Genomic DNA, 22,630 nt, shown 5'->3' with positions numbered 1-22,630 from the left:
AGGGTACTTCTCCTTTAAAGACATTACTAGCACCACGTATAAAATTGGGACTAAAATTGGTGTCTATATTTTATCGGGTTATTTGTATAAATTTATGTATTGCTTTATTTCCTTACAAAACTTGATGTTTCAGGTTACAATAAAATTAATCATCCTTTAACAATAATCAGATTTCTTACATCTCTGGATGTCTAGTAAGCAAGAGGTGGCAAGAAAATGGCCTTAACATATACTTATTGTGAAAATGTGAATTAAAAAGACAGTTGTTACACATCTGTAAATGAATGGGGATTTATTGAATAGAATTGGGACTTAGATAAAAGTGACATTGCACACAAACATGTTATGAGTTCTGTTATCTCTGTAATCTTAACTACTCCAAGTTAAAATTAGCAATTCAAAACTATTTACATTTATTTTGGTAATGGAAGGTACGAATATTTCATTGTTTCTTTCTGATGCGAGTATCCCTGATAAGTAATTATAATTCATTTGGCAGGAATTGACTGTAGTACAATCTATTTGTAAAAGGCAACTCAGTGTTAATTGAGGTCTTTCACTAATTACTACTAATTAAGTATTATCTTTTATTCTGCTGTCAGATTGGAGAACTACTAAGCACCACACATCCAGCCAATAAAGCCAGCCTCACATTATTCTGCCCTGAGGAAGGCGATTGGAAAAACACAAACTTGGAAAAGCATAACCTGCAGGACTTCATCAATATAAAACTGAACTCAGTCTCCATTTTACCAGAAATGGAAGGACTTTCAGAATTCACTGAATATCTTTCAGAATCGGTAGAGGTACCATCATCCTTTGACGTATTGGAGCCCCCAGCATCTGGTGGTTTCCTGAAACTATCAAAACCTTGCTGCTACATTTTCCCCGGTGGGAGAGGGGACTCTGCTTTGTTTGCTGTGAATGGATTTAACATGCTTATAAATGGAGGTTCAGATCGTAAGTCATGCTTCTGGAAACTGGTTCGACATTTGGACAGAGTCGACTCAATTCTACTCACCCACAATGGTGCTGATAATCTCCCCGGAGTCAACAGTTTGTTGCAACGTAAAATAGCAGAACTAGAAGAGGAGCAGTCACAAGGGTCCACCACTAACAGTGACTGGATGAAAAATCTTATCTCACCTGAGCTGGGAGTTGTATTTCTTAATGTCCCAGAAAATATGACAAACCTGCAGCCTAATTTCAGGGTCAGGAGAAATACTGAGGAAACCTGCCTTACTCTCCAATACTTAAACAAATTGTCCATAAAACCAGAGCCCCTGTATAGGACTGTAGGAAATGTCATTGATCCAGTGATACTGTTCCAGAAAATGGGTGTGGGAAGACTGGAAATGTACATTTTAAATCCAGTGAAAGGAAGCAAAGAGCTACAGTTTTTCATGCAACATTGGTCCAGCAACAACAAAGCTAAAACTGGACTAGTATTGCCAAATGGCAAAGATGCAGAAATTTCATTTCCATACTTAACTTCAATATCCTCACTGATTGTATGGCATCCAGCTAATCCAACTGAAAAAATAGTACGTGCCCTGTTCCCAGGAAATGCTCCACAATATAATATCCTGGATGGATTAGAAAAACTCAAACATTTAGACTTCCTGAAACACCCAGTGGTAACTCAAAAAGAGCTAATAGCTGGCTTGGCTGTCCCAACAGTTAAACAGGCCAAGATGAAACAACGGAGTGACAGCAAGGAAAGTCTCAAATCCACTCCTAAGCCACCCACTGGTAAAGGAGGTAGGAAGGATGTCAAGGAAGAAGCACCAGAGGTGGCAAAGCCTGCTGCAGTTAATCAACAAGAGGCTGTTAAAGAAAAACTACAAAAGGTAGAGAAGAAGGAAAAACTGATGGTTAAAAAGGAAAAACCCAAAACAGAGTCACAATCAAAGCCTGAAGAGAAGGAAACAAAAGCCAAGGAAGAAACTGCTAAACAGGAAGTTGAAGAAAAAACACAGAGAGATGAAAAGCAGAAGTCCGAGAGCAAACCAAAACTTGTAAAGGAAAGAATCGTAAGGAAAGAGGTTAAAGTAAAGAAACCAGAAGACAAGAAAAAAGAGGAAAAGGAAGTGAAAAAAGAGAGTGCGAAGCCAGAGGCAAAAGAAGACAAAGCAGTTATTAAAAAAGAAAAGGTTAAAAAAGAAGAGAAACCTAAAAAAGAAGAAATAAAGAAAGAAATAAAGAAAGATATTAAAAAAGAAGTGAAGAAAAAAGAAACACCACTAAAAGAAGCAAAAAAGGAAGAAAAGAAAGAAATCAAAAAAAATGACAAAGATGTAAAGAAAGACCTGAAGAAGCCAGCTAAGGAAGCCAAAAAAACGGTGACTGCAACTGAGGTCAAGAAATTACCAACAAAGCCCAAAGTGGAAAAGAAAACTGAACCAATAAAGAAGGAAGACACTAGCCCAAGTAAACCAAAAGAAAAAGGAAAGCCAAAACCAGGCAAGAAAGAGACCAAAATTGAAAATGTTGCCATGGTGGGAGCAGCAGGAGTAGCCGCAGCCGCAGCAGCAGCAGCAGTGGCTGCAGTGACTACAGATGAACTTGAGGTTGAACGATCACTAATGTCTTCACCAGAAGATTTAACTAAGGACTTTGAAGAACTTAATGAAGAAGGAAAAAGAGAAATCCAAGAACCTGTTGTCCCAACAGAGAATTCAATAAATAATGAAGTGCAAGAAGCTACACTTGTGGAAAAAGTAATTCATGGAGATGCTTTAGAGACAGATGAATCTCCTGATGAAGGAATAACAACCACTGAAGCAGAAGGCGAATTTGAACAGTCTCCTCAAGAGTATATTGAGACTGGAAATAAGGTCACATTAGAAAGATTTGAGGATGAAGGTGCTGCTTTTGAAGAATCTTCTGAACCTGGTGACTATGAAGAAAAGGCAGAGACTGAAGATGTTGAGGAGCTGGCAGAAGATATAGTGGAAAAGATGCTTTCAAGCACTACTGAACATGAGCATGTCGTTACCGGGAGAAAGGTTGAGGCTGAAGACATTGAAGCAGAAGAATTAATTGAAACTGAAGAACCAGTTGAAGAGACAGAAGAATCTGAAGCTGGAGATGATCATAGAGAACGAGAAGACTTTCTTCTTGAAAAGGCTGAAACTGAAGAAGAGGTAGTAGATGATAGCAAAGAAGATGTTGAGATTTATGAAGAGAAAGATATAGGTGAAACTAAAAGCACTGAGGTAGATAAAGTAAAAGTTCCACCCTCCGGTGCAACTTTGGATAAACTCTCTGCACATCATCCTTCGATTATTGATCAAACATTGTCCATTCACAATGAGACAATACCTACAGATTTTGAAAGTGAAGCGACAGTTTCTGATGAAGAAACCCATGAAGAGCCACCAGAAGAATTTACAGCTACATCAGGTTTTACTCAATCTACAATTGAAATTTCTAGTGAGCCTACCCCAATGGATGAAATGTCCACACCAAGAGACATTATGAGTGATGAGACCAACAACGAAGAAACTGAGTCTCCTACTCAGGAGTTTGTAAGCACGACAAAGTTTGAAACTACTGTTGTTTCTCAGGGTCGTGAGGGAGCCAAGCTTTCTCCTGTTCCTGACACTTACAATGGACTCTCATTAGAAACTTCAAAAACTGACGTGACACAAGGTGATGATTATCCAGCTTCGGCCTCAACAATATCTCCTTCATCTTCTCTGGAAGAAGACAAGTACTTTAAATGTCCATCAACTGGCATTTATATTCCTAAACATGATGAATGTGAAAAACGGGAAGACCGAGAGGCTGAAAAGCAGGAGAATCAATTAGAAGATCTTGAAATCAAACTCAGCCCGGCAAGGAGTCCAGTTGTGGCGTCACCACAGTCTAGGACACCTTTAAGTGAGCGTAATGTCAACTTTGATTTGACTCCATCAGAAATCAGGGCATCCACAGATCTGACGGCATCTGTACCTAAAGTGGACCATGATGTTCCAGATGATCATTGTGCTAGTCCTGAAGAAAAAACATTAGAGATGGCATCTCCTGCACAGTCTGGTCCTCCTAGTGCTGGTCACACCCCATTTAAGCAGTCTCCAATAGATGAGAAAGACCGTCAAGTTCCAGTTGAATTAACAGGAAAATTCCCAACACCAATTATTATTGAGACTGATGATATGAAAGTCGATGAGACCAGTCCAAGGTATAGTCCAATGGATGAACCCGTACCCGATTCAGAATCACCTGTAGAAAAGGTTTTGTCTCCGCTACGTAGTCCACCAATGTTGGGTTCCAGTTCACCTGTTGATAGCTCTTCAAATGATGGAGACGATTTCCCAGTACAATTTCTTGAAGGTGCAATGGAACTCCAGAGCGATAAACTTAAACTTCTTTCTTCCCCCCGTCTTTATCCATTTGATGATTTTTCATCCAGTCCTGCTGCACCTGGAAAAGAACGTGTCTCAGCCTTCGAAGTGTTGACCCCCAAAGATAGTTTTAGTCAGGAACGCAAAGTGGAGGAAAGTGCTATTGCTACCTTCCCATCACTCGGTCCTTTTGAACCACATAAAACAGCAGCTGAACTGTCCCCAACACTGGTAGATCTCAGCCAAATTGGTTCTATTAAAGAAGACAGCAAAATGTCTATTTCTGAAGGAACCACATCGGACAAATCAGCTACTCCTGTGGATGAGGTGGCAGCAGAAGACACTTATTCCCATATAGAAGGTGTTGCTTCAGCTTCAACAGCATCTCTTGCTACAAGTTCTTTTCCAGAACCTACAGCAGACGATGTATCTCCCTCGTTACATGCAGAAGTTGGGTCTCCTCATTCAACTGAAGTGGATGAATCCCTTTCAGTATCTGTTGTGCAAACGCCGACAGCTTTCCAAGAAGCCGAAGTTTCACCTTCTAAAGAGGATTGCCCAAGGCCGATGTCAATTTCTCCACCTGAGGTCTCTCCAAAAACTGCAAAATCCAGAACCCCTGTACAGGAAGCTAGGTCACCTGAGCAGTCAACAATGTCTGTGGAGTTTAGTCAGGAGTCACCTGAACAGTCTTTGGCTTTGGACTTCAGTAGACAATCTCCTGAACAACCTGCATTTAATGGCAGCTTCCAGCACATAACTGAAAATGGGCCTACTGAAGTAGATTATAGTCCATCGGATATACACGAGCCTGGATTTATCCAACGTGTTTTGCCTACACTTGACAGACCATTCTTTAGTCAAGAAAGGGATCATTTGCAATTTGGCTCAACCCCACCAACAGAGGCTTCCCCATCGACTTCATCTGCTCGTACACCACAAACAACTTCGCCTCTGCAAGAGGAATATGATGTTTGTACTTCAGTCCCATCTGCCTTCCCATCTGCAAAACCAATTATTTCTGGAGAGCCATTACTCTTAGAAAGGGTATCATCTGCTCGTACACCACAAACAACTTCTCCACTGCAAGAACAGGAAGATCTACAGATGTTTGATCTTTCGCAGCCTTCTTCACTTGCAAAAGAAGTGTCTCATCTGCACACATCTGATTCACCAAGCTCAGGTCTGCTGCAGGAGAAGACTCCAACTTATGATCCAGTGGTATCATCAATGTTTTCTTCAGACCAAGTATCTGCTGTGTATACATCACACTCATTACAAGAGCCTGCTCTCTCACAAAGTAAAATTCCCATAATACAGTCAGACATGGAAGAAATGGAGACATTCAGCAGCAAACAAGATAAAGCCAAAGATATACATGAGCTTGGAGATGGACATTTTGCTTCCAGAACAGTGCATCCAACAGAAATTCAACATAGTGCCAGTATATGTTTTAAAACTCCTACTTCATTTAAACACAATATGGCTGATCTTTCCCCTTCTTTCATCAATCCAAGCCCATTAGAATTTTTTGAGCAAGAAGATACTCTTGAAGATTTTGAAAGACCACTGACACAAGGTGGAGGAGCCCAGCCCCCATCTGGTGGAAAGCAGCAGGCACGTCAATGTGATGATACCCCAGGAACGTCAGTCAGTGAGTCAGCTCCATCACAGACTGATTCAGATTTTCCTCCTGGAACAGAAGAATGCCCTTCTATCACAGCAGATGCTGCCTTAGACTCCGAGGATGAGTCGGAAACTCTTCCTACAGACAGAACACTTGTACACAGACAAATGGATCCCCCTCCTGCTCCGTTAAAGGACCCTAGTCCTCCTCCACCACATCCTGATGTTTGCATGGTAGATCCTGAAGCATTGCCGACTGATCAGAGCATGGCAAAGGCAGATAAACCTTTGAAGAAAGAGGTCAAAGAGAGAACAAAGACCAAAAAGCAGGCCACGAAAACCAAGTCTTCCTCTCCTGCTAGAAAAGCTGACAGCAAACCAAAGCACTCCAGTGCTCCTTCCAGAACAGGTGCACTAGCATCTGCTAAAGAATCATCTGATAAAACTACAAAAACAGCCTCTCCTAAAAAGAAGGATTCAGTTGACAAAGGAGCCAAAGCTAGCACTAACCCAGAAGTAAAGGCTACTCGAGGTGATGATAAAGAAGCAAAGAATGCTACTAACACCACAAATTCTAAATTTACACACACTACTAAAAATCCAGGTAAAATGCTTAGATTTTGTATACTGACCTGTTGTATTGAATAATTCAATTTAGATCCAGAATATGATACATAACTCTTTGAGTATTTAAGCACTTTTGAAATACATAAATTTATTTGCCTGGAATTTCCACAGGGATTCTCTTGATCTCCCTCCATAGACTTGATGGAAACCCAGGAGAAATTTATGCCATTTCTCCAGGGTTTCTGCTGATTTTCCACTGAAGTTACAGCGGGAAATTGGGAGAACCCTACGGAAAGTCTCCCACCTTAAACCCTGCAGAAATTCTCTCACCTTATATAACCTCAATTTCTGTAAATGTTAATTAGAAGTAAGGAATGCACTAAATGCTCTTTAGTGTACTTTGATTTTGGTGCATTTTTGCTATAGTATTCCTCAAAGGGTTAAACTATTGATTAAGAGCCATATTTTCCTCTTATTTTTAAAAAGGCTAAATGTCTTTCCTCATGATTTTAATGATCTTTATTCAAAATGGCTGATACATGATTTCATAATGAGCAATTTTGTGCAGCGTAATTTGTTAGTGTGAATGACCTAAAACTATCTAAACATCCATTTGTAATGTCCTTTTACCACTTCTCAAAGAGCAATCAGGCCACTTAAGCAGTATAAGTAAGGAAAAGTTTGTTACTTCAGTTGTAGAGTATGTAAAGCTTTTGAGAAATAGCTCAGCAAATTTGTGAAGCCCATTTCACTGACTGGACCGTGGAGGTTCCTGTCAACTGCATAATGGTAATACAGATCATCTGCACTCTAAATTCACTGCCAAGAAGAGCTAGAGGAAGGTCACAACTGAACGAGGTTCACAGTTTGAGAAAGAGCACCAAAGTACGGCAAGAATAGTGTTGTAAAATAGCAATATTGGACAGATATAGAAATGAACTTAAGCGGTAGATAATTAAAATTCTATATGTAAAACCTTGTACAGAGAACTGTTAATAAAGGTAGAACAAGGAGGGTAGTACAGGTGTAAATAAAAAGGCTAATGCCATTTATATTACATGTACCATGATGGCAATTGCAGGAAGAAATTTCCATGACTACTCGTTGTTTAAAGGCAAAACTCACATAATAGGAGGGCAAGAAGTGAAACAAGTGGTAGAACCTGCAAGAATGAACCTTTAACTGAATATGAAGGGAAAATTGTGGATTTATTATAAAGGGAGGCTCCTGAAGGTGTTGGGCCAAGTAGTGTGCACTGTACTAATCATATACTCTATGATTTGCACCACATTATATCAGCACATCCATACAAACTGATTTGTGCATAAGTACTTAATAGTTTGTGTAATAACGATAAAATAGTGTCCTGTCTGCTTTCTTCACACAGTAGGTAGAATCAAGTGGTCTTTAGCCAGAGAGGGATAGTCAGCAGATCACTACCAATCATAACATACAGTAGGCAGCAGCACTGATATTTTCCAATATATATCTATTGATCTGGATAAGGAAGCACAGAGCACTTGTATTTTAGGGATAACAGAGGTGAGACTTGATTGAGGGGGGGTGGTGGGGAAGTGGTGGTAATAGCAAATGCAGAGCACAGGTTGGCATGCTGATTATTCTGCCTGGATTGTTTCAGGATATGTACTTTAGTGGGTCTCATTTCCAATGAAGGATGTCGTTACACACGGACCACACTTGCACAATCACTTGCAAGTGAACTACTAGATTATTCAGGTCTGTACTGTCATCTACCATTGTGTGGGGAGCAACACCAGTGGCAACTACAGTACTGATCTCAGTGTTACAAGCTATAAACACAGGATCAGGCGCATTTCTCATGTAAGCTCCCACTGCTACTGTGGATGTTTAGGGTTCAAATTCCAAGAGGCAGTCATGGTCAGCTTAAACTTTTCAGGAGAATGACTACAGACAACCATGGAAACTCATAGATGCCCAGTATTCTGTGCTCATACAGTTCAGTGGGTCTCATGAATATATATCCGCCAGCAATGGCACGTGTGGAGAATCACAGGAGCTTCCAGTTGCCACTTATGTCGGCAGTAGTTCTGCAACATCACACAGCCCTGCAAGCGATCGTAGGTGGTATCTCCAAGAACACTGAAGAAACTCTAGAAAAAGCAGCTCCTGGCATTGGTGCTGTTACATCAGGTTTAGTTGCAGATAGAGGTAGTGGGTCTTGTGTATTCCTGAGGCTTGGTAGTTGGCTGAGCAGCAATCCACCACTGCTACTTACTCAGCTAAGGGAGGACTTAGGAGTAGGGCACTTATGCAAGGCACATGCAGGTGGTTGCAAATCACAGTAGATAACCACAAGAGAAAAAACATTGAAAATATACATCACAGGTATTAAGACACTGAATAAAATTACCTTACTTCCAATATATCTCGCACTCTGGCATTCTTTTATTGTATAACGGGGTAATTTTAACTTTTGGCGATAGTGTAAAACAGGCAATATCAGATCAGCCCCTCGTTCCACAATGGAAAGGAAAATTGGTTGGCCGATCCGATACCGCCTGTTTCACACTATAGCCAAAAGTTAAAATTACCCCCATAAGGTCTCAGTTATTTACAAGTAAAGCTAACAGAATCCATTCCGCTCTTAGCAAAAAACTAAACAGGTAAAGCAACTAGCTGTTCTAAGATAGTAATTATGCCCCATAGAAAGCTATACTAATTGCAGAGGTCACTGGAAATACCAGGTCATGAGACTGTCACGTTTCAAGATTTTTGATCTTTTTTTCTCACAGAAATGATTTGGGGATTGAGCTGTGTTTGTGTTGTGTTTTAAAATAGTGCATTCACACAAGTTTTAAAAAGTACCACAAGCTGTAGTCATTGAAGATATGTATTAGAGGCAGACAGGCCAGCTTCTGGAATGTTACAGCTGATACACTGAGGGTCATTTGTCTTATCCCAGGCCCGTTAGCCTTTCATTTTGAGAACTGCAGGCGATGGTCCCTTTATACTCACACCCAAAGAGGGGAGGAGAGGGAGCCAGTATTATTGATAGGCCTATTAGCAAATCATTGAACAAGGATGAGGTCAGTGTCACAGCCCTTCCCTTAACTGGGAACACACAGAGAAAAGGATCAAGTGGGCAGTCAAATTTTGAAGCAAGACTGCGTGGTATATTTATCCATGTTGTTCGAGATCACGGGAAGTACCAGTCAATGAGACTCTCATGCACCTGATTCTGTAGCTACATCGGCTGGTCTGGTCCACACCATTATCCCCTGCCCTTCCATGGTTAGCTGCAGCTCCTCATCCAAGTCCTTAGCAATATTGTGCAGCATTCAACATATGTGGTTAGAATTTTCATTACCTTTTTTAGGGCTTTAAACCCTATCTCACATCTCCCATGAGCCTGCTATCCATTATTCCTCTCCTTCATGGAGTTATACAGTCAATGAATCTTACAGCACAGAAAGAGTCAATTCAGCCCATCATGTCTGTGCCAGCTCTTTGAAAGAGCTGTCTAATTTAGTCCCACACCCCAGCTTTTCCCCCTGCAAATTAGTCCTCTTCAAGTACAAGTACAAGCCAAGTATCCCATACACTTTCTTAACTGCCTTATCAACTTGCCCTGCCACCTTCAAAGATTTGTGAATTATACCCCCAGGTCCCTCTGCTCTTGCACCCCCCTCAAAATGTTCCTATGGAATCTGCTTCTTTTTTTTTTCGTTCATGGGATGTGGGCGTCGCTGGCAAGGCCGGCATTTATTGCCCATCCCACCACCCCTGCAGGTAGTCTGTTCCAGATCTTAACAATCCTCTGTGAAAAAAATGTCTCCTCATTTCCCTTTTAATTCTTTTGCCAATTATTTTAAATCTATGAACTCTGGTTACCGACACTTCTGCCAGCGGAAACAGTTTCCCCTTGCTCTATCAAAACCCCTCATAATTGTGAATACCACCATTAGGTCTCCCCTTAACTTTCTCTGCTCTAAGGAGAACAATCCCAGCTTCTCCAATCTCTCCACATAACTCCACATAGCCCCTCAACTCTGGTATCATCCTGGTAAACATCCTCAGTACCCTCTGCAAGGCCTTGACATCCTTCCTAAAATGTGGTGCACAACACTCCAGCTGAGGCCTAACCAGTGATTTGTAACGGTTTAGCATAACTTCCTTGTGTTTGTATTCAATGCCCCTATTTACAAAGCCAAGTATCCCATACACTTTCTTAACTGCCTTATCAACTTGCTCTGCCACCTTCAAAGATTTGTGAATTATACCCCCAGGTCCCTCTGTTCTTGCACCCCCCTCAAAATAGTACCATTTAGATTATACTGCCTCTCTATATTGTTCCTCCTAAAGTGCATCACTTCACACTTATCCACATTAAATTGCATCTACCATCTGTCTGTCCATTTCACCAGTTTATCTAAGTCCTCCTGAAGTCTGCAACTATCCTGCTCACTATTTACCACGTTGCCAAGTTTTGTATCATTCGCAAACTTTGAAATTGTACTCCCGTTCACCACTACTCTCTGCCTCCTATCCCTTAGCCAATTACTTACCCAAGTTACCACTGTCCCTTTAATCCCATGTGTTTTGGTTTTTCGAATAAGTCTGTTATGTGGTACTTTATCAAATGCCTTTTGAAAGTCCATATATACAACATCTACTGCATTACCTTCATCAACCCTCTCTGTTACTTCATCGAAGAACTCAATCAAGTTAGTCAGACATGATTTGCCATTAACAAATCAGTGCTGGCTGTCCCTTATTAACCCATGCTTCTCCAAGTGAGAATTAATTTTGTCTTTGACAATGGTCTCTAGTAGTTTTCCCACCATTGACGATAGACTGACTGGCCTGCAGTTACCAGGTTTATCCCTCTCCCCTTTTTTGAACAGTGGGTGTAACATTTGCAATCCTCCAGTCCTCAGGCACTACTCCCATATCCAAGGAGGATTGAAAGATTGTGGTCAGAGCTTCTGCTATCTCCACCCTTGCTTCCCTCAGCAACCTAGGATGCATCCCATCTGGACCAGTGGACTTGTTAAACTTTGAGTGATGCTAACCTATTTAGCACCTCCTTTCTATCTATTTTTATCCTATCCAATATCTCTACTCCCTCCACCTCTACTGCGACATTAACTTCATCCTCTTCTTTTGTGAAGATAGATGCAAAGTACTCATTCAGAACCTCAGTCATGCCCTTTGCCTCCAAAAAGATTTCCTTTTTTGTCCCTAATCGGCTGTGTCACATTTGAAGGCCTCATAATTAAAACATGATGCAGGCACCCCTGGAACCATGCCTTAATGTATATTATTTGCTGGTGGCATTCCATCAACTGTCAGTATGCAACAATGCTCCTTCCTGTTTAGGAACCCAAAAAAGGGGAATCTAGGCTTGGGCCTCAGCTATTTACAATTTACATTAATGACTTAGATGAAGGGACCGAATGTAATGTATCCAAGTTTGCTGAAGATACAAAGCTAGGTGGGAAAGTAAGCTGTGAGGAGGACACAGAGTCTGCAAAGGAATATAGACAGGTTAAGTGAGTGGGCAAGAAGGTGGCAGATAGAGTATAATGTTGGGAAATGTGAGGTTATTCACTTTGGTAGGAAGAATAGAAAAACAGAATATATTTTAAATGGTAAGAAACTATTAAATGTTGGTGTTCAGAGAGACTTGGGTGTCCTCATACAAGAAGCACAAAAAGTTAGCATGCAGGTACAGCAAGCAATTAGGAAAGCAAATGGAATGTTGGCCTTTATTGCAAGGGGGTTGGAGTACAAAAATAAGGAAGTCTTACCACAATTGTACAGGGCTTTGGTGAGACCTCACCTGGACTACTGTGTACAGTTTTGGTCTCCTTATCTAAGGAAGGATATACATGCATTAGAGGCGGTGCAGCGAAGGTTCACTAGATTAATTCCTGGGATGAGAGGTTTGTCCTATGATGAGAGGTTGAGTCGAATGGGCCTATACCCTCTGGAGTTTAGAAGAATGAAAGGTGATCTAATTGAAACTTTAAGGGATATGGGCCAAAGGCAGGTATATGGAGTTAGATCACAGATCAGCCATGATCTTATCAAATGGCGGAGCAGGCACGAGGGGCTGAATGGTCTACTCCTGTTCCTATGTTCCTATTATGAGGGGGCTTGACAGGGTAGATGCTGAGAGGTCGTTTTCCATGGCTGGAGAGTCTAGAACTAGGAGGCATAGTTGCAGGATAAGGGGTCAGCCATTTAAGACTGAGATGAGGAAGAATTTCTTCATTCAGAGGGTTGTGAATCTCTGGAATTCTCTACCCCAGAGAGCTGTTGATGCTAAGTCACTGAATGTATTCAAGGCTGAAATAGACAGATTTCTGGACTGTAGGGGAATCAAGGGATATGGGGATCGGGCAGGAAAGTTGAGGTTGAAGATCAGCCATGATTTGATTGAATGGCGGAGCAGGCTCGAGGGGCCATATGGCCTTCTCCTGATCCTATTTCTTATGTTCTTGGGTATGCCATAGAATTGTTAATAGACACGAATGACCACACGTGTACAGTGAATGATCCCTGTAGCGTGGTAAAGCCTGCATTTTCAAAATCTTTAGCTGCCTCTGCTGCAAATTGCTACTGAACTATATGTAAGTGGGTGCATTGCATAACAGGCCTTTAGTTAACGCCTTAATGTAGCAGCAGTTAGCAAAATAGCTGACTCCTGTGATGCCTAAAATGCTTGGGAAAGACCCTATTGCATGAAGTTGAGAGCACAGGTGGCCTTCGCTGCCAGTAGTAGCTGATTGTCCTTGCAAGGCCTCTCTGTTCAATTGCTGGACTATAACTTGGTGTTGTAAAATTGTTTACAATTGTCAACCCCAGTCCATCACCGGCATCTCCACATCATGACCTGTTCAATCTAAGCATTGCACCTTTGCCAAGCCCCCTGGTAGTTAACGCGGTTGCGGTAGACCTACTGTGTGGGGTGTTTGTTCTGCAAGGTGTGAGCTCCTCTGCTGTCTATGTTCCTGATGTGGAGATGCCGGTGATGGACTGGGGTTGACAATTGTAAACAATTTTACAACACCAAGTTATAGTCCAGCAATTTTATTTTAAATTCACAAGCTTTCGGAGATTTTCTCCTTCCTCAGGCAAATGTTTCAAGATCTCCTTGAAGCCTACGCATTTATACATATTGAACAATAATACATGGTGTTTACAGACTGCCCCTGCAACTGCCCGTTGCCAAGGCAATCACCGTGTTCAGACAGAGAGGTGTTACCTGCAGAACCTCCGAATACACATTCAACAAAAAAACAAACAGTTCCTGGGCTGCCGTATTCTTCCAACCCTGATGTATTAAGATTTACTCCATGATAGCTATTGCACTGGCTGTGAGCTGAAAACTCCTCTGCACCATTCACTTTTCACTGCTGTGGTGACACTTGGAAATCTTATCCTTTGTTCAGCTGATTAACACCATTCTGAACTGGAATTCAGGACCTACTTTTCCTTTGTCTTTCTCTCCGTTCCTCCCCTGGCTGCATAATTCTGACCAAGTTGCTCTTGATTGGCTTTTGACAAGTTCTTAATAAGCAAATGTATTTTCTGTGTTGCTAATTTCCTTGAACATATTTTAAGAAGGGAGCAGGACTCAGTCTGGGTAGCATTACAAACAATCTATTACCACTTTCTACCTGCCTCACAGCTTTGTTTGCGTATGTGTACTTTTCAATCAAGATTAATACACTGACAAAAAAATGGCCTTAAGTACTCAATCATCTTGGTTTTCTGAGCTGTAAAGTGCCTATTTGACTGTGTGATTTAAATTGAAATACATCTGGACATATATTTTTCCACTGTTTAAAGTGTCTGTCACCCCAAAGTTAGTTTTTGAAATAAATGTAAAGCAAAATAATGTAGAAGCTGGAAATCTAAAACAAAAGCCGAAATGCTGGAAACAGGAAGTCAGTCAGCATCCATGGAGAGAAAAGAGTTACCGACCCTTTGTCTACACCTGAAACAATGGCCCCGATATTTACGGGGAGGCGAGGGGGATCGTAGCACCTGAGAAACCCCTAAATGCGGGTTACGGGGAGGCCCTACTGAATTTAACGGCTGGACCACATTTAATTTTTTTTCTCTCCGTTTCCCGGCCGACAGCCAGCCAGATTGAGAGGCTGGCTGGCTGGCTGTCGGGCGGGAAGGCCTGCGTTGGTAGGCTGCAGCCGGGGAGCGGAGAGGAGGGAGGGAAGGAGAGATCGTGGGTCGGGGGTCGTTGAGTTTACTGATCTCTGCTAGGATAGCAGTTAGGGTGCTTTTGACTTCAATGGCCCAAGGTTAAAGAGGGCAACAAAAAAAATCAACCAGGGTTCCCACTCCTAATCACTATTTGGTGGTTCATCTTGGAAAGTCAGTGAGGCAGAGATTTGTCGGGGGCAGTAGAGCATAACAGGTGATATCAAATCGGCCGCCCGACGCACTCCCCACCTGACAAACTCCCCGCCCATTATATTCAGCTCCATTCACTTCAATAGAAATTAATATGAAACGAGGTGTATAAAAGGTCGCCAATGCAACTCCGCCTGTTTTGCTCTAATGCCCGTGACAAACCTCTACACCTATTTATGTGGATGTCAGGTGAGGACAGTTTAGACCCCCAATGGCTGAATATTCTGCCAACGTGTACGAGCTAGGCTCACACATGATGAATGACTTGGCCAAGGTACTGTCGGGCTCCCATCACCTGCAGAAAATCCAACATGAATCAGTGCCTTCAGGAGCAGCAAGGAGAAATTGGGGGAAAATGCATTTGATTTAAGTATTGTTGCTAAATTGTGTTTTTAGCAAAACTTTGGAATTCAAATCTTCTTAAAGGGAATTGACTTTTGCAATGCCATTATAGTGAAACATTAAATCCTTTCTGTTTAAGGGTCCAGCGGCAGTAAGGCAGCAGGCATGCCATCGGTGCCCCCGGGACCTCCTGTGTACCTTGACCTGGTATACATTCCAAATCACTGCAGTGCCAAGACTGTAGATGCAGAATTTTTCAAACGAGTGAGATCTTCCTACTATGTAGTGAGTGGAAATGACCATGCAGCTGAGGAGCCGAGCAGGGCTGTGCTGGATGCTCTGCTGGAGGGCAAGTCTCAGTGGGGCAGTAACATGCAGGTAAGGTTACTGGCTCTTCCTTTCAAAATATGTTTTATAATTCTTACTGTTTTTTTAAATAATTTTTGTAATGATTCGCAGTTAAATAATATATTTAGGATATGCTTTAAATTTATACTTGCACTGGATTTAACTCTCTTTTCCCGTGATGTTACTGCTGATAAGTTAAAGCCAACACTTGTGTTATAATCAGCACAAACAGGCACTTCCAGCAGAAGCATGTCAGTGAACTTCACTGCTGGCTGTATTGATATGATGTGGTATTGAGTCTTCCTCCCTGTCTTCTTGCAATGCAACGGCTGAATCGCTGTAGCTTGATTTCTTGCATGCCCTTCAATGAGACAGTAAAATCTTGTTCCTTTCAATTCCTGAAACATACCGTTTCATGTTTCTCACCAGCTTAATCATAGCCCATAGTTCCATCTAAGGGGACGCTAGATAACTAAATGAGGGAGAAAGGAATAGAAGGTTATGTTGATAGGGTTAGATGAAGTAAGGTGGGAGGAGAGTCGTGTGGAGTATAAACACCGGCACAGACCAGTTGGGCCGAATGGCCTCTTTCTGTGCTGTAAAATTCGATGTAATCAACAGCTACAACTCTTCACTTTGGCTCCACCTTTAACCCTTCTTCATCTATTGTTAATTTCAGCATCACTGTCTCCTCTAACCTCAAATGAATTTCCCATATCTTCACTGCTAAAATTGTCTTTAAGAATCTTGGTTTCCTCTTCGACTTAGGAGCATAGGATCAAGGGTGAGCCATTTAACCCCTTGAACCTGCATTCAGTTAGATCCTGGCTGCTCTGTACCTTAACTCCATTTACCTGCCTTGGTTCTTTTCTCCGTTAAAGCACTTAACCTTTAACAACAGATCTACATCATAACAACAACAACTTGCATTTATATAGCGCCTTTAATGTAGAAAAATGCCCCCAGGCTCTTCACAGAAGCGTAAATCAGACAAATGCCAGGAGGGCTTGTTAATGGTTGAGCAGCCTGCCCACCTGAAACAGACTGCTTTCCTATACAAACTGGGGTCCTAGTTATAGGACTAGTTGTACTAGGCTATGGAGATGGCTGATATACCAGGTAGAATGTTAGGCAATGGAGACTGTCAGGGATCTACTGAAAATAAAGGTGTTGATCATCCGATTAAAGGGCTAGGGTTGGAGTAGGTTGGCGATCTTAAATGGCCTAACCAGCAGTCTTTAAAGGGATCACTGGAGGCCACTCAAAAAACAGCCACAAACTTTTTAAAAGCAGAAGTGCTCCTCCTGGCTCCACTAAAAAAACTGCAGGCCACTGTGTGCTCAGGCTCCACTCCCCCCCCCCCCCCACCCCCGGCCCACCCACCCAAGGATCTATCTGTGGCCCAGTTCGGGCCTCAGGCCAGTATGAGCCAGAAGGCAGAGCAATCGCTCTGCTGACTTGCCACCCGTTTTGGGCGCAAGTCCAATTTCTCCCCTCATGTGTGATGAGATAAAGAGGATGACCATGTATCAATGGGGGAGTCAGTTTGAAGGGTGAGGTTGACGATGGAAGGGAGGGCAAGGAAGTCAGCTAGGGTGAATGAGTGTGAGTTCAGGTGGAGATTGAAATCACCATAGATGAGGACTCTCGATGCAGAGAATTGAGGGCAGACATGAGGGAAGAGGATTCTGAGAGGAAGACAACTGCGAGTCATTAGACTAGGAGGATCTTGAAGAGGTGTGAGGCCTGGAAGAGTCAAGTGTTCTAAAGTGGAGAAGGAGCTGGAAGAATGAGTAAAAGGTGGTATTTGGAGATGAGTGCTATTCCACACCATGACAATTAGGGCAGGGGACATGGTGGAACATGAAGCCAGGCATTGTGGCCTCGAAATCAGTGACGTAATAGAAAATATTTAACTAATGCGGTCATCTCCCTCCAAAACAGGTATACCGTTTTGGATACTGTTGGGGGAGATGGCTCACCAGGGGAAGGTGGCAGTGGCCAGGTTCATGGCACCGTGGCTGGCTCTGCTGCACAGGAGGGCAGGAAAAAGAGTGGCAGAGCTATAGTGATAGGGGACTCGATTGTAAGGGGAATAGACAGGCGTTTCTGCGGACGCAACCGAGACTCCAGGATGGTATGTTGCCTCCCTGGTGCAAGGGTCAAGGATGTCTCGGAGCGGCTGCAGGACATTCTGGAGGGGGAGGGTGAACAGCCAGTTGTCGTGGTGCATATAGGCACCAACGATATAGGTAAAAAACAGGATGAGGTCCTACAAGCTGAATTTAGGGAGTTAGGAGTTAAACTAAAGAGTAGGACCTCAAAGGTAGTAATCTCAGGATTGCTACCAGTGCCACGGGCAAGTCAGAGTAGGAATGACAGGATAGCTAGGATGAATACGTGGCTTGAGAGATGGTGCAAGAGGGAGGGATTCAAATTCCTGGGCCATTGGAACCGGTTCTGGGGGAGGTGGGACCAGTACAAATTGGACGGTCTGCATCTGGGCAGGACTGGAACCAATGTCCTAGGGGGAGTGTTTGCCAGTGCTGTTGGGGAGGGTTTAAACTAATGTGGCAGGGGGATGGGAACCGATGCAGGAAGTCAGTGGGAAATAAAATGGTGACAGAAACAAAAGGCAGTAAGGGAGAGTGTACAGAACATGACCGGACAGATGGTCTGAGAAAGCAGGGCAAAGACCAAGGGAAGTCTAGATTAAACTGCATTTATTTCAATGCAAGAAGTCTGATGGGCAAGGCAGATGAACTCAGGGCATGGATGGGTACATGGGACTGGGATGTTATAGCTATTACTGAAACATGGATAAGGGAGGGGCAGGACTGGCAGCTCAATGTTCCAGGGTACAGATGCTATAGGAATGATAGAGCAGGAGGTAAGAGAGGAGGGGGAGTTGCGTTCTTGATTAGGGAGAACATCACGGCAGTAGTGAGAGGGGATATATCCGAGGGTTCGCCCACTGAGTCTATATGGGTAGAACTGAAAAATAAGAAGGGAGAGATCACTTTGATAGGATTGTACTACAGACCCCCAAATAGTCAACGGGAAATTGAGGAGCAAATATGTAAGGAGATTACAGACAGCTGCAAGAAAAATAGGGTGGTAATAGTAGGGGACTTTAACTTTCCCAACATTGACTGGGACAGCCATAGCATTAGGGGCTTGGATGGAGAGAAATTTGTTGAGTGTATTCAGGAGGAATTTCTCATTCAGTATGTGGATGGACCGACTAGAGAGGGGGCAAAACTTGACCTCCTCTTGGGAAATAAGGAAGGGCAGGTGACAGAAGTGTTGGTGAGGGATCACGTTGGGACAAGTGATCATAATTCCATTAGTTTTAAGATAGCTATGGAGAAGGATAGGTCTGGCCCAAAAGTTAAAATTCTAAATTGGGGAAAGGCCAATTTTGATGGTATTAGACAGGAACTTTCAGAAGTTGATTGGGAGAGTCTGTTGGCAGGCAAAGGGACGTCTGGTAAGTGGGAGGCTTTCAAAAGTGTGTTAACCAGGGTTCAGGGTAAGCACATTCCTTATAAAGTGAAGGGCAAGGCTGGTAGAAATAGGGAACCTTGGATGACTCGGGAGATTGAGGCACTGGTCAAAAAGAAAAAGGAGGCATATGACATGCATAGGCAGCTGGGATCAAGTGGATCCCTTGAAGAGTATAGAGATTGCCGGAGTAGAGTTAAGAGAGAAATCAGGAGGGCAAAAAGGGGATATGAGATTGCTTTGGCAGATCAGGCAAAGGTGAATCCAAAGAGCTTCTACAAATACATAAAGGGCAAAAGGGTAACTAGGGAGAGAGTAGGGCCTCTTAAGGATCAACAAGGTCATCTATGTGCGGAACCACAAGAAATGGGTGAGATCCTGAATGAATATTTCACATCGGTATTTATGGTTGAGAAAGGCATGGATGTTAGGGAACTTGGGGAAATAAATAGTGATGTCTTGAGGAGTGTACATATTACAGAGAGGGAGGTGCTGGAAGTCTTAACGCGCATCAAGGTAGATAAATCTCCGGGACCTGATGAAATGTATCCCAGGACGTTATGGGAGGTTAGGGAGGAAATTGTGGGTCCCCTAGCAGAGATATTTGAATCATCCACCGCTACAGGTGAGGTGCCTGAAGATTGGAGGGTAGCAAATGTTGTGCCTTTGTTTAAGAAGGGCGGCAGGGAAAAGCCTGGGAACTACAGACCAGTGAGCCTGACATCTGTAGTGGGTAAGTTGTTAGAGGGTATTCTGAGGGACAGGATCTACAGGCATTTGGAGAGGCAGGGACTAATTAGGAACAGTCAGCATGGTTTTGTGAGAGGAAAATCATGTCTCACGAATTTGATTGAGTTTTTTGAAGGGGTAACCAAGAAGATAGATGAGGGCTGTGCAGTAGACGTGGTCTACATGGACTTCAGCAAAGCATTTGACAAGGTACCGCATGGTAGGTTGTTACATAAGGTTAAATCTCATGGGATCCAAGGTGAGGTAGCCAATTGGATACAAAATTGGCTTGACGACAGAAGACAGAGGGTGGTTGTGGAGGGTTGTTTTTCAAACTGGATGCCTGTGTCCAGCGGTGTGCCTCAGGGATCGGTGCTGGGTCCGCTGTTATTTGTTATTTATATTAATGATTTGGATGAGAATTTAGGAGGCATGGTTAGTAAGTTTGCAGATGACACCAAGATTGGTGGCATTGTGGACAGTGAAGAAGGTTATCTGGGATTGCAACGGGATCTTGATCAATTGGGCCAGTGGGCCGATGAATGGCAGATGGAGTTTAATTTAGATAAATGTGAGGTGATGCATTTTGGTAGACCGAATCGGGCCAGGACCTACTCCGTTAATGGTAGGGCGTTGGGGAGAGTTATAGAACAAAGAGATCTAGGAGTACAGATTCATAGCTCTGTGAAAGTGGAGTCACAGGTGGATAGGGTGGTGAAGAAGGCATTCGGCATGCTTGGTTTCATTGGTCAGAACATTGAATGCAGGAGTTGGGATATCTTGTTGAAGTTGTACAGGGCATTGGTGAGGCCACACTTGGAGTACTGTGTACAGTTCTGGTCACCCTATTATAGAAAGGATATTATTAAACTAGAAAGAGTGCAGAAAAGATTTACTAGGATGCTACCGGGACTTGATGGTTTGACTTACAGGGAGAGGTTAGACAGACTGGGACTTTTTTCCCTGGAGAGTAGGAGGTTAAGGGGTGATCTTATAGAAGTCTATAAAATAATGAGGGGCATAGATAAGGTCGATAGTCAAAATCTTTTCCCAAAGGTAGGGGAGTCTATAACGAGGGGGCATAGATTTAAGGTGAGAGGGGAGAGATACAAAAGGGTCCAGAGGGGCAATTTTTTCACTCAAAGGGTGGTGAGTGTCTGGAACGAGCTGCCAGAGGCAGTAGTAGAGGCGGGTACAATTTTGTCTTTTAAAAAGCATTTGGACAGTTACATGGGTAAGATGGGTATAGAGGGATATGGGCCAAGTGCAGGCAACTGGGACTAGCTTAGTGGTATAAACTGGGCGACACGGACATGTTGGGCCGAAGGGCCTGTTTCCATGTTGTAACTTCTATGATTCTATGATTCTATAATGTAAAGATGAAAAAGAATCCTAATTAATAAATCTTGCTTAGTATTTTCTAACAATACAGATTTTGTTAACCAGCATCATTTACTGGGTGTAAAGATAAACCCAGCAATTACAGGCCAGTCAGTTTAACCTCGGTGGTGGAGAAACTTTTAGAAATGAAAATCCGGGACAGAATTAGCAGTGACTTGGACAAGTGTGGATTGATTAGGGAAAGCCAGCACGGATTAGTTAAAGGCAAATCGTGTTTAACTAACTTGATAAGAGTTTTTTGTGAGGTAACAGAGAGGGTCGATGAGGGCAATGCGATTGATGTGGTGTATATGGACTTCCAAAAGGCCTTTGATAAAGTGCCGCATAATAGGTTTGTCATCAAGATTGAAGCCCATGGAATAAAGGGAGCAGTGGCAGCATAGATACAAAATTGGCTAAGTGACAGGAATCAGAGAGTAGTGGTGAACAATTGTTTTTCTGACTGGAGGGAGGTATACAGTGGTGTTCCCCGGGGTTCAGTACTAGGACCACTGCTTTTCTTTATATATATTAATGGCTTGGACTTGAGTGTACAGGGCACAATTTCCAAATTTGCAGATGAACAAAACTTGGCAGCGTAGTGAACAGTGAGGAGGATAGTGATAGACTTCAAGAGGATATAGACAGGCTGGTGGAATGGGCGGACACATGGCAAATGAAATTTAACACAGAATAATGCAAGGTGATGCATTTCATTAGGAAGAATGAGGAGAGACAAAATAAACGAAAGGGCACAATTCTAAAAGGGGTACAGGAACAGAGAGATCTGGGGGTTTATGTGCACAAATCATTGAAGGTGACAGGGCAGGCTGAGAAAGCAGTTAAAAAAGCATACGGGATTCTGGGCTTTATAAATAGAGGCATAGAGTACAAAAGCAAGGAAGTCATGATGAACCTTTATAAAACACAACTGGAGTATTGTGTCCAATTCTGGGCACCGCACTTTAGGAAAGATGTGAAGGCCTTAGAGAGAGTGCAGAAAAGATTTGCTAGAATCATTCCAGGGATGTGGGACTTCAATTACGTGGATAGACTGGAGAAGCTTGGGTGTTCTCCTTCGAACAGAGAAGGTTGAGAGGAGATTTGATAGAGGTATTCAAAATCATTAAGGGTCTAGACAGAGTAGAAAGAGAGAAACTGTTCCCACTGGGCGGAAGGGTCAAGAACCAGAGGACATAGATTTAAGGTGATTGGCAAAAGAACCAAAGGTGACATGAGGAAAAACGTTTTTACACAACCAGTGGTTAGGATCTGGAATGCACTGCCAGAGGGGCTGATGGAGGCAGATTCAATCATGGCTTTCAAAAGGGAACTGGATAAGTACTTGGAAGGAAAAAAATTTG

The 22,630-nt window shown here is 42.8% G+C and overlaps 1 protein-coding gene across 1 annotated transcript in view; it reads left to right on the top strand.

Annotated features, from left to right (window-relative positions):
• Positions 1-22,630, top strand: part of map1b (microtubule-associated protein 1B) — a 100,770-nt gene that overhangs the window by 74,077 nt on the left and 4,063 nt on the right. Inside the window, exons 5-6 of the mRNA XM_067982750.1 lie at positions 603-6,579; positions 15,445-15,683. Of these exons, the coding sequence (XP_067838851.1) occupies positions 603-6,579; positions 15,445-15,683 (6,216 nt within the window). The remainder of the gene's footprint in view (positions 1-602; positions 6,580-15,444; positions 15,684-22,630) is intronic.

Source organism: Heptranchias perlo, chromosome 4 (genome assembly GCF_035084215.1).
Source record: "Heptranchias perlo isolate sHepPer1 chromosome 4, sHepPer1.hap1, whole genome shotgun sequence".
NCBI classification, from domain to species: Eukaryota; Metazoa; Chordata; class Chondrichthyes; order Hexanchiformes; family Hexanchidae; genus Heptranchias; species Heptranchias perlo.
Note: the sequence above shows the minus strand (reverse complement) of the source record. Positions and strands in the feature narration are given on the sequence as shown.